The 12,168-nt window shown below is 41.0% G+C and overlaps 1 protein-coding gene across 1 annotated transcript in view; it reads right to left on the reverse strand.

Moving 5' to 3' along the window:
• Window positions 1-12,168, reverse strand: part of Washc4 (WASH complex subunit 4) — a 54,294-nt gene that overhangs the window by 15,329 nt on the left and 26,797 nt on the right. The window contains exons 15-24 of the mRNA XM_032910510.1: window positions 11,480-11,605; window positions 9,043-9,150; window positions 8,101-8,247; window positions 7,899-7,978; window positions 6,347-6,452; window positions 5,698-5,814; window positions 4,287-4,455; window positions 3,649-3,803; window positions 1,526-1,600; window positions 863-967 (exon numbers count right to left, since the gene is read on the reverse strand). Coding sequence (XP_032766401.1) covers window positions 863-967; window positions 1,526-1,600; window positions 3,649-3,803; window positions 4,287-4,455; window positions 5,698-5,814; window positions 6,347-6,452; window positions 7,899-7,978; window positions 8,101-8,247; window positions 9,043-9,150; window positions 11,480-11,605 — 1,188 coding nt within the window. The remainder of the gene's footprint in view (window positions 1-862; window positions 968-1,525; window positions 1,601-3,648; window positions 3,804-4,286; window positions 4,456-5,697; window positions 5,815-6,346; window positions 6,453-7,898; window positions 7,979-8,100; window positions 8,248-9,042; window positions 9,151-11,479; window positions 11,606-12,168) is intronic.

Raw genomic sequence — 12,168 nt, forward strand, 5'->3', positions numbered from 1 at the left:
AATAAATGTTACAGAAAAAGTGATCTAAAAGTACTACTATTTATAAATATAAAGTTCGATCAATATTGGAGATGAAATGTTTAAATAGTTTCTTTGCTGCCCCAAATCACAGAACTTCCTAGACTTCCCTTATATACTTCTGAAATGGCTTAAATACTAGCCCACCCTGTTCCTCCATCAGTAAGATGCCTTATTACTAATCTTCAGACTGGAAGGACATTATGTAACAGCAGGATGCTGGGGGAGAGTACAAACAATTACCCATCTATCTCTATGGTTCTGAAGCCTTTCACACACAAGGCAATGTGTCTGCTGCAATGTTAGAAGTCTTTGTCTTCTCTTTCCCAGCAGAGTATCAGACAACATAAACATACACTATCAAATCATTAAATCTCAGCGCCATAATTTCTAAAAGTGAAGAGTGCAGGTACCTTTGAGAATGACTCTATGAAGGCCCAACCCAGATTCACAAATCTTCAGAAAAGAGAGAGGTGAGCTGAGATTCAAGTATTAGATTTATAAATATAGTTTAAAAACCGGACCCAATAACTCGTCTCCAAAGTAACTTTAAGAGAGCCTGAGAACCCACAGGCACATACAATGTACTGACTTCCACTGCTAACAACTAGGGTTCAGAGGGCTAAGAGACCGCACACTGCCTTTCCCATCACAGTGCCCACCCATCCAACACAATGTTAACAAGAGGTAGTTTTATTTATGCCATCAGAAAAAATGGGAGTTCAGGTATGATATAAACAGGAAGCAATGTGTGCTTACCAAAATAGTCTGTAAAAACTCTTTTTTCAAAGTACTAAATTTGACAAGAGTCTATTACCCACCAAACCTGCAAAGAGATACTTACTGTTGTATTCATGATCCCTGTCCCATGTGTTCGAATTGAATTAGCAATATGTCGAATATTAATAGTATTCAAATGTTTATTGTTGCTTGTCCGTTCAATAAAAATCTGCAATGCAAACACATTTATAAACATTAAGAATACACCCCATTCCAAACACTGTTGAGTAACCCAGACAAGTTTAAAATCTGTTTCATTAAGGATAATTTATTGAAAAGCCATTTAAGAAGATGACATCACCACACTCAGCAAACAACCACCAGGTGTCTAAACAACTGCGGTTCCAGTGGTGCGCTCCTTTAATCCCAGCCCTGGCAAGCAAAGCTCTGTGAGTTCAAGCACACCCTGGTCTGCGCAGGAGTTCCATTCTAGCCAAAGCTACACTGTGAGGCCCTATCTCAAGGGAAAAATTATTCTAAACAATTACTCTGCTTTACACATTTTACTAATGTTCACCTTTGAAAAATCAACTCCTGGCCTTTTGGCCATCCTATTAATAAAGCCATTCCCACTTAAAGCTTTGTCCGAGTTGGGCATGCTAGTATATCACTGTAATCCCAACACTATGGAGGCCCAAAGCCAACCTAGGCTACATGTAAGTTCTAGGGCAGTTGGGACTGCAGAGTGAAATCCTTTCTTAAAAACACAACACAAAAGTGCACTCACCTGATTATTGAGATTATAGAGGTATCGAGAGACAAATATGTGAATGTTTCTCATAATTTCCAGAACGTCGAGTCCCTACAACACAATCCACACAGAAACTCCATGACCATTAGTTGAGCACCATCAGCCACACGTGTACCAATACAACACCCTACTGATTACACTGCTGACCAACACTTTACATTATTTTTCAAAACCTCCTAAAAAGTACCACTAAAAGTCCCAAACCCTCCCCACTTACACAACCAGAATCACCTCCTTGAGAAGGCCTGGCTGCTTTGCATTTTATCCCCCATCTGTACAGAAACAAACTTAAATCACAAGACCCAGAGCCACAACTGTTTCCTGGCCATCTTTCACTTCTCTTCATTTACTTTACGAAGTAAACAGTAACTGTGCTCTAAAAGCACTTAAAGACACCATGAGAACACCTGGAACAATGCACTAAACGAGAACGACTCTCCACATGTAATCCTCAAAAACATTAGGTATTACCCATGTAAAGAGAACGAAGTCAGGCAGATAGAACACTAGGGTTTAGGGACTCTAAGATCAAAGGTTTATGCTTTTTTTGACTACGCCAAATCCCTTTTAGATTTGGTTTATTTTTAATCATATGAAGGTGTGGGTGTGTGTGACCCTTCTGATGTAGGTGTTAGAGACTGAGCTCAGGTCCTCTACAGGAGCACCACATGCTCTCAACTGCTGAGCCACCTCCTCAGCTCCCAGACCAGTTTTCAAACAAACTATATTATTCATATTTTATAAACATAAACATATCTTTCTGTTTTGTTCAAGACAGGATTTCTCTGTGTAGCCCTGGCTGCTGGCTGGCCTTGAACTCATGATCTGCCTGCCTCTGCCTCTTTCTCTCTCTCTCTCTCTCTCTCTCTCTCTCTCTCTCTCTCTCTCTCTCTCTGTTTGTTAAATGTGTATGTCCGTGCACCACTTGTGTGTGCTGGTCAGAAGAGGGTGCTGGATCCCATGGAGCATGTGGGTGCTGGGACCCTAGGTCTTCCTCTGCAAGAAAAGAGGGACTTTCACTGTTGAACCTGAGCTCTTTTATTCTTTAAGACCCTCCTTTCTTCACACGCTTCCCTGATTCTCAGTGGTAAACCTGCTATAGCTTGTCTACCTAGTGCTCCAAGTATCGTCACAATACACATCGGTATTGTGCCTTTTGCTATATCTCCCCTAAACTTCCTTCACACACGTTTTATCTCCCCTTGGGCTGTGAGCATAGAACTGAATCCTTAAACACAGCTGATTATCCAGCGCTCTCTAAACATGTACTAATATTTAAATAAATGATTAAAGGATACACAAAATGATCCTGGAAACAGCCCATAAATACAACAGGTATTATTGTTCCTCTGGTATTTTGATCGTCAAATTTGGGGACAGAATAAATGGTTCTTAAACATTAACTAGATTATTTTTATGAGAACTACTCACAGAATAACCAAGAATCTAAATTGCTACATTCAGGAAATACTCCATATTACAGGAAATACTCACATATTACAAATCAGCAAAGCCAAGTGCTTCTTTGCAATTTGCAACTATAGCTAGCTGTTTTCGTAATATAATAAAGTTCACATACTACACTCATTTAAAATCCAGCTTTTGTATATACCTTTTAGGGTTCTGTGAAGTTAACTAGGTACATTCCTGAAGTGTGTGTTAGTACTTACTTCACACGCTCAGTGGAACTCTACTCACTCAGGAAAGCAATGGTAATTTCTATTGTAAAGCCCATTAGTACCATCTAATATTTTACTCTCAACAGATGTAAGGTTTATATAACAAAACATTTCTTAAAACTACATTACGGGAATGTAGATATATCTCGGTGGTTAAGAGCACTTGTTCTTATGAACAACTGGTGTTGGACCCAGAACCCATAGTTAATCCAGTCACTCTAGGTCCAGGACATGTGACACTTTTCTGACCTCTGCATGCACCAGGCACTCACATGGTGCAGATGCATACATATAGGCAAAATACTCATACACATAAAATAGATGTCTAATAGGCGGGCAGGCAGACAGGCAGACAGACAAGAAAACATTTCTTAAATTAATACTGTTGCATATCAGACCATACCATAAAACTGAACATACCTGCTCCAGAGTCTGGCTAGGAAGATGTGCCTCTGTCATAACCAACCCATAACGCTGCGTAGCCAAATTTCTCATTTCACTGTAAGTGGCCCAATCATGAAGAGCTACTGTTGTGAGATTGTAGAAAGTCTTATCTAGATAGTGAGTCACATAAGCTACAAAAACAAAAGAAAACAAACCCCACAAATTGCTATGTTTGATTCACGAATGGTAAAAGAGAAATGAAGTTAAAAAGAAAACAAATGCCACATGATTTTAAAATGAAATTTTTTCCTTTAAAATAAGATAGTTATATCAACACTCAATGGGCTGAGGCAAGAGAAGCACAAGTTCAAAATCAGCCTCAGCTAGAGAGCAAAACCTTCAAAATATTTAAAAACAAAACAAAACAGTAACAGCAAAGCAAGGACTATGTGTGGTAGAAGAGCCCTGTATCTCAGTACTCAGAGGCTACAGCAGAACCAAGTCTGAGGTCTACCTGGGCCACAGATGGGTCCCTGGCCAACCTGGGCTACACAGCAATTTGCTAAGAAATAAAAATGAGACAACAGAAAGAGCAAGGATTGAACAAGAGACCCTTGAATCAGCTGCTGTTTGACAGGTCAGAAGGCACGTAGGACAAGTGTGCAAACACTCACCTCGAATGTCAATGAAGCGGTTGAAAAACCGAATCGGGTTCAGAGAGAAAAACAGGGCCAAGTCCTTTCTGCCCACTTTGAAGGGGTTCCGGTCATCCAGCTTCAAGTGAGTGTGCACGGAGAGCCGCAAGTCCTTCTCCGTCTCCTTACACAGCTTATCCAGCAGACGCTGTTGGGAAGGAATTGAGCTGTTTACCACGGCTCCCTGAAGATCACTCCTCCACGTGGGCACATGCCTTGACCCTCACTGTACACTGACCAGACTGACCAACTAGATTCTTGACTTAAGATGCCAACCCCTCAATGGTAAAATTTTATTTTTGTTTGAAAAGTGTAATAATTTTTTTAAAGCCAGAGACAGATAAATTACTGAGACTTCGTTTTCATAAATATTTAATTTTAATTTTCATGAACAGCCAACCAATGGCTTCACTATAAGAAACATGACTATGTAATATAAAGCACAAAGTTTATAAAAAGCAGTAGCAAAAATTAATCTTGCAACATGTAGTAAAGGAGAATAGGTTTCCTTATGATTATCATTAAAAAAAATCACAGGGGCTACATGTATGTGGTACACATACATATATACAGGCAAAAGAAATACATATAAAATAAATCTAAAAATATTCTTAAATCATGAAGGCTCTAGAAATGGATTGGTTGATTAAAAGCACTTGTAGACAAGTGTGAGATCCGAGTTCAAATCCCCAAAATACTCCTAAAGCCAAACACGGTAGCCCTAGCTAGGTTTGTAATCTAGCCAGAGCGAGAGGAGATGAGACAACCCCTCAGAACTCTGAACCAGCTGGCCTGGTTTTACAGCGGTAAACAACACAGAGACCTTGTCTCAAAACAAGGACAGATACCCAAGTTTGCTCTCTGACCCAACACTTGCACCATCGCATAGGTGCACAGACAGCCAACACACACAAACATACTAATTCACTGTGTTAACATCAACATCTCAATGTTAAATCAGTCATCTTTGCTTATCTATCAGAGTACCATATACTAGCCAATTACCTATATTTTGTTTTTAAATAAAAAATTTTCCTCTTATTTGCAAGGTCTGATTACCCAGAAGGGCAATCCAAAAGGGAGTAAGAGTGTACAGAACTTTCCTAACCTCAGCACTGAGCAGCCAGATGCTAGGAGGTTTATTCATTTACTAATCATCTCTTCCAAACAAAAGTTGTTTGGTTTACACAATAATTTATAAATAACTGGTTTGGGTTTTCTTGAGAAAGGGTCGGGGCTGGAACTCACAATCCTCTTGCCTCAATCCCCTGAGTGCTACACCTAAGTTTGTTAAGTTTCTGACTCAGTGAAGTCAGCTTCGCTGAGACTTCTATCCAAATGCTGTCCCAAAGCACAGCTCTTAAACTTTCAATCCTAGACACAATCTTACCTCATTTAAAATGTCCATGATTTCCTTGTCATAGCAATCCAGAAGCAGTTCATGGGACTCTAAGTGCCTTGAATTCATCATGGCAGGTATACAGTCTCGTAAAGCACTGAACATGTACTAGGAAGGTAATTAAAACATACCTGAGGTTAGAAAAACCACAATTCTGAACAAAATTGCAAAGGCTAACTACATACAAAAACTCTGACCTAAAGGAAAAATCACTCTGCTATGACTGCTTTATTTTCCTAAAACCCTGAAACACGCGATGTACACACAAAAAAGAAGAGAAGCTAACGCTCACTAGTCTTTTACTCTACGTGCATCAAATACACTTACTTCCACGGAGAAACTGAGAAACATGCAGCCTGCCAACGAGTAATTACCAAAATTACTGAGCAAGATCAAAGCAAGTGAGCTGAGAATAAGTGGATAAGTGCCTGCGGAGGGCTAGCCCAGTAGGACTAACTTTACTCATAACTACTGATATACAATTTAACCACCGACTACATGAACTTTGATTAGATATGCACAATAACGCTGTTCGAGATATCACTGCAGGGCAATTGTATGATGGTTTATAAAATCAAATGACCTACTTAAAACCTAGGGAACGGAGACGGTGTTTACTGTGAGACTCCTCTGTACTTACGTGTAATCTAGCTGCATCAACAGCATTCTCATAGACATCATCTAAATAAATCGGGAAGACAGCGCGATGCCAGTATAAAAAACAACAATCACACTGTGTTTGGACTCTGCAATGCAAGGCAATAAGTAATTAGTGGTACCAACATGAGTGTCCCTATAACACAAAGCAATGACCTTCCGTACTGAGGGGAGAGGTCTAACTTCCTCACTTTATATTCTCTGAATCACTCCACCCGACATTACTACACAAAGTCAGAAAACTAAGTTATTTTTCAAATTGAGCTAAGGTAACAAAACATTTTAATACCCTACATTATCAAAATTCTGCATGTTTTAGTTTTAAGACTGTTGAAAAACCCAGACTACTAAATGGATGTTTAAAATATATGTTTACATCTCCCTATCATCTGAAATAATATTTGCATTACATGCATAATTTACATGTCTCCACAGTGAAAAGTAAGTTTTAAGAAATAAGGCCTTGGGATTCCCTCACTGTTCTGTTTTGTTGTTCCAACCCTCCAAATCTTATGCACTCAACTATCTATGTCAACCACCAGCAGCATTCTGTCAGATGGAGGCTAACCTGGTCTACATAGCCAGTTCCAGGCTAGACAGGACTATATAATGAGATCCTGTATTTTTTAAAAAAAAGAGCCACTATGACCAAAAAACCCTGTCACTCTTGAGACTAGACATTGTCTTGCTACCACATCAATATACAATGACTTACAGAAGAGAATTAGCCCAAAGTGTCTTTAGTGACGGCCCAACACTTCTTTCAAGGACTGAAAATTAAACACCACGAACTACAAATATCCCAGCTCCTCAGAATAGCAAAGACGAGTATGAAGACTAAATGAAAATGGTGCTGTAATCAATAGTTGAACTTTATCAGAAGTCCAGTGCTCGTTGTCCCTTCAGGACAACTATGCTTGCTCAATGCAAAAACAACCAACCAGTCAGAGCATCTGCCCAAACAAGCCTCCCCAAGACAGTCCAGCCCAGTGACTGTCTGCTGAGACTGCAATTTCACCTCCAAACAATTACACACTATGGTGTGTCACAATATGGGTCTTCAAGGGCCTCACAAGGCATAAAGCTTTATTATAAAGCAACAAGTTGGGAAGTGCAGTAGTGACACCACTAAAACAATGGCAATGGAGACCACATCTGCCAGGTACCCTGAGGGGAGCTGCTTTGTGTCATGCAAAGCCTTCCAGGGGACTCACGGTTCCTGTGAAAGCAAAGCTAAGACAGGACAAGGTTGTAGTCAGTCTCCTGCTGGTCACATTACAAGAGTTACAGAGAGGAACTTTTAGTGCCCTGTGGATCTCTCCCTACTCTGGCTGTGCCAAAGAGAAACCAAAGTGAATGTGGAAACAGGCCTGTGACCTCAGCGCTGCAGGACCAGCCTGGGCCCCACAACAAATGGAGATCAGGAGTGAACAGGGTTGGGGGGGGGGGGGGGGGAAGGGAGGGATGGAGGGAGGGAGGGAATGGCTGTCCTATTGCTCCAGGCCCTTGACTATCACATACCCAGCTCTACTTACCGTTCCCTCAGTTCACTGATAAGATCAAGTTTTTTCATGACAACTTGCAGGGGAAAGAGTTCTTCATCTTTGAATGTTTTCTATTAGCAGGAAGGGAAAACACAAAAGTATGTCACCACAAGGCCAAGTCTCCTGGGCTAATAAATGACCTGTGAACCTCAGACCTTCATGCTGATTCCTTTAAGAAGAGCAATAAACTTACCATTTGCGTGCCAACACTCAACGCCAACGAAACAACAAGTCGTCGTTGTTTGGTGCTTGGTCCATTTAAGGTGTTCTCAGCCAAAACAAGAGCAGACAGCACATCAAGACGCTGTTCACTGTATTTTTTGTCTGAAATTACTCTTTTCTTAAAGATGAAACACAGAAGCATTAGTTTTGAGTATAACATCGTTAAGTTTCAAAAGAAAAAAAAGTCTCTATTCTGTTTTCTATGGCCTAGCTCCAGAGAGCAGAGAAAAACACTTTCCCCACTATTCTGAACTTAGCCTCTCTGTCTCTCAGAGCAAACACAGCGGGCTTACTTTCACACTCACATCAATCTAACTAGAAAAAGAATTCTAAAAATAAGGGGTCAAAACCTTTCCCTTCCAGGGCTGGAGAGATGGCTCAGTGGTTAAGAGCACTGACTGCCCTTCCAGAGGTCCTAAGTTCAATTCCCAGCAACCACATGGTGGCTCACAACCATCTGTAATGGGATCTGATGCCCTCTTCTGGTGTGTCAGCTACAGTATACTCATATAAATATAGTAAATCATTTAAAAAAAATTTCCCTTCCTTCTACTGAGATTAGCAGCTGGTGGGTTTTTCAGTGAGTTACATGGGGCACCTGGGGCTTCACAACAAGTTAGGCTCTGGGTTAGATGGTTTCCCTGACTGTCGGCTAATGCACTGATTACAGGGAGCCAGGCTGAGTTCCCACTGTCAGTACACGCTCTTAAACAAGATAGTGCCTGCATTAGTCAAGCATGACAGTTTTTCAGACTACAATTCTGCTAATTGTAAAGATTACAAAATGCAGTGGATAGAGCACTACAGAAATAACCCATCTGGCAGGAGCAGAACAGAAGCTAACCCAGGAAATGCAGATAACGTGGCATTGCATGATCCCTTAATTCCGCTGCACACATCACAATCTGCGTACCTTGGCTACAGAGATAGAGTTAAGAGCCTGATGCTGAAGGTGCTGTGTTATATGTGACACCGAGTCCGCAACAACCATGCTTCTCCTGTGGAACATATGCTCTATCGCCTAAAAGAAATAAAAGTGACTTTGCAAAAAGTAACAAAACTTACAGCAAAATCGTAATCGTTAAAGAAAACCTTCATGAGCCTAAGAAAGGAAGGAATTTAGTAAATGAGACTAGAGGAGAATCAAGACACAGACACACGGACTCTCACACACTCCCTCTCCCTCTCCTTCTCCCTCTCCTCCCTCTTCCTCTCTCTCTCTCCCCAACCAAAATGCACCACTCGGGGCTGCAGAGACGGTTTGGTCTTTAAGTGCTTGCTTGCTTCACAGACATGAAGAAGCAAGTCTGATTTCCCATACCTACATTAAACCAGCCAAGCATGGCGACACACGCTTATCTCCCCAGTGCCCAGAAGACAGACGGGTCCCTGGAGCTTGCTAGCCTCACTGGTAAACTCCAGAACCCTGTCTCAAACCACAAAGTACATACATAGCTTCAAAGAATCAGATTCTGAGCTTGACTGCTGGCCTGCACACACAGACACACTTATACACAAAGACAGACACACAGACACACACACAAAGCATTATGCTGGAAAATTCAACTGCATTAAAATTAAGCACCTGTACTTGTCAAAAGCCATTAAAAAATAAAATAAAAAGATGATATATACTAAATGAAAGATTCTTTTCTACAAACATTCCAAATTTCAAATAAATCAAAGATTTTTTTACACAATCAATAGAACCACACCCTCCCCAAAAGTACAAATAGGTTTTTCAAACAGAAATACAGTAAATAAACAAAAATTCATTATCATTAACAATTAGGTGCAAATTATTAAAAATGGTCCAAACAACTTGTGCTGACTGGCTGCTTAATGGCAGGTACGGAGGAAGAGGCCTGTAATCCCTGCATCCATAAGAGACAGGGGAACTGCTATGACTGAAAGATAACCTAGGCTGCTGGCTAGGTTTCTATGACCCTGACTCGAGTCAGACTCGGCTGAAAGAGAACCTTAACTGAAAAGATGCCTCCAAAAGACCCAGCTGTTAAGAAACTGGTGATGGATGAGGAGGGCCCAGTCCGCTGTGGGTGGTGCCATCCCTCAGGGTGTCCTGGCTTCTATAAGCAGGCAGAGTAAGCCAGTAAGCAGCACTGCTCCATGGCCTCTGTGTCAGCTCCTGTTCCAGATTCCTGCTCTGTGTGAGTTTCTACCCTCACGCTTTTAATGATGATTACCATATGGAACTTTAAGTAAAATGAACTCTTTCCTCCCCAGGATGTTTTGGGTCAGGATGTTTTCATCACAGCAATAGTAACCCTAACCAAGACAATGATGTACAGTGAGGCCCTATCTCAAAGAAAAACAAAAAAATACTTGGTAATACAGGAAGGAAGGAAGGAAGGAAGGAAGGAAGGAAGGAAGGAAGGAAGGAAGTTAGTTTTAAGAAAGTCCAAAGTAAGGGGTTGGGGATTTGGCTCAGTGGTAGAGCACTTGCCTAGCAAGCACAAGGCCTTGGGTTCGGTCCTCAGCTCCAGAAGGGAAAAAAAAAGAAAAAAAAAAAAAAAGAATAAAGAAAGTCCAAAGTACATGATTACTGGAAACTTACTAGCAAATCTGAGTCTTAATTTCATAGCTGGGCTCTCCTACCTACAAGGAGTTATACTAAAAACCATTTTACATTCCAATAAGTATACTCCCTGTGAAGTCATCTGAATCTATCAGTCCACTGTTTACCCACAAGACCCCAGTGCTTTCTTTAAACTACAATCAACAGCGTCACATAAACTGACCTCATTTGCATGTGAACACTTGTAAATACTGGGTATTTTAACACAAAATTTTTCAATTCATGCAACTTGCTTTATAACCCTTCTGTGACTAAAATAATTACTGACAACACTAAAGCTAACTCTCCCTTCTTCTCATGAGCTTGGCTGCTAACAGAGTTTAAACCCACAGATGGTCAGTCACCTCACTCTTTCAACTTTACAGGGGCATAGTGAATGTAGATCCACACAGTTTCACTTCCAAGAGAGCTTTCAGTAACTTACAAAGGGTACCCAGGGCTTCATGACAAGCTAGGCTTAGGGTTAGATGGTTTCCTTGACTGTTGGCTAACGCACTGATTAGACCAGGGAACCAATCTGAGCACATTTAAGATGAGCCAGGCTGAGCTGAGACTGTCAACACGCACAGCTGTATACGGCAGCACCTGTATTAGTCAAGCATGAGTTGTTTTCAATTTTAAGCTCACTTTCTTCTAAGCTTGTGTTCTGATGTGACCAGAAAATAAACCCCCTCCCCCAATCCCCAAGAGCACCCTACTGTAGCTGAGGTCATGTCCCAAGTCCCGGTGACAAAGCGAAACAGCACTACCTCACCTTGAGAAGCTCAATGAGCCTGCACAGTGCCTTCACGGAGGTTCTGGTCATAGGCTTCTGCATGGACATGTAGAGGTTCATCGTGGTCTTTATAATGGTGCTAATACTATATGCATATAAGAAGCCCTACAGAAGAAAATGAACAATGGAATCACAGATTTCATTCAGACCTTGTTCCCCACGTATGCTATCCATAAGCATGCCAATAGCCAGTATTTCTAAGTCTCTTATTTATTATTTTTATGGTATGGTATTGTATTGCATGTATGTCTGCCCAACACGTGAACGCAGTTCCTGAGACCAGAAATGGGTGTTGGGTCTCTGGGAACCCGTGTTAGAGGCAGTTCTGTGCTGCTGGATTAAACATGGATACAATGGATTAGTGCCTAGTATTCTTCACCTCTGACTCATCTCTCCAAACACTCAATGTCCCTTTTAAAGTCAGTTCTTAAAGAGTTAGAAACACTACTCCTGACAACACTGTGAGCTTCAAAGCAGCCCTTAATAATTTCCTGAACTATCAAATACTAGACATTTACACATTTCCTGGCTTTTAAAAAGCTGTTCACTTAAAGAAAATGAAAACCTCTCCAGCAAAATGGTGTGTTAAGTGCCAGTGAAATACCTAATAACTCATCCTCCTCTTAACTGCTGAGGAGACAAGAGATCCCATCTTCTGATACTGAGAG

This window comes from Rattus rattus, chromosome 1 (genome assembly GCF_011064425.1).
Source record: "Rattus rattus isolate New Zealand chromosome 1, Rrattus_CSIRO_v1, whole genome shotgun sequence".
NCBI lineage: Eukaryota > Metazoa > Chordata > Mammalia > Rodentia > Muridae > Rattus > Rattus rattus.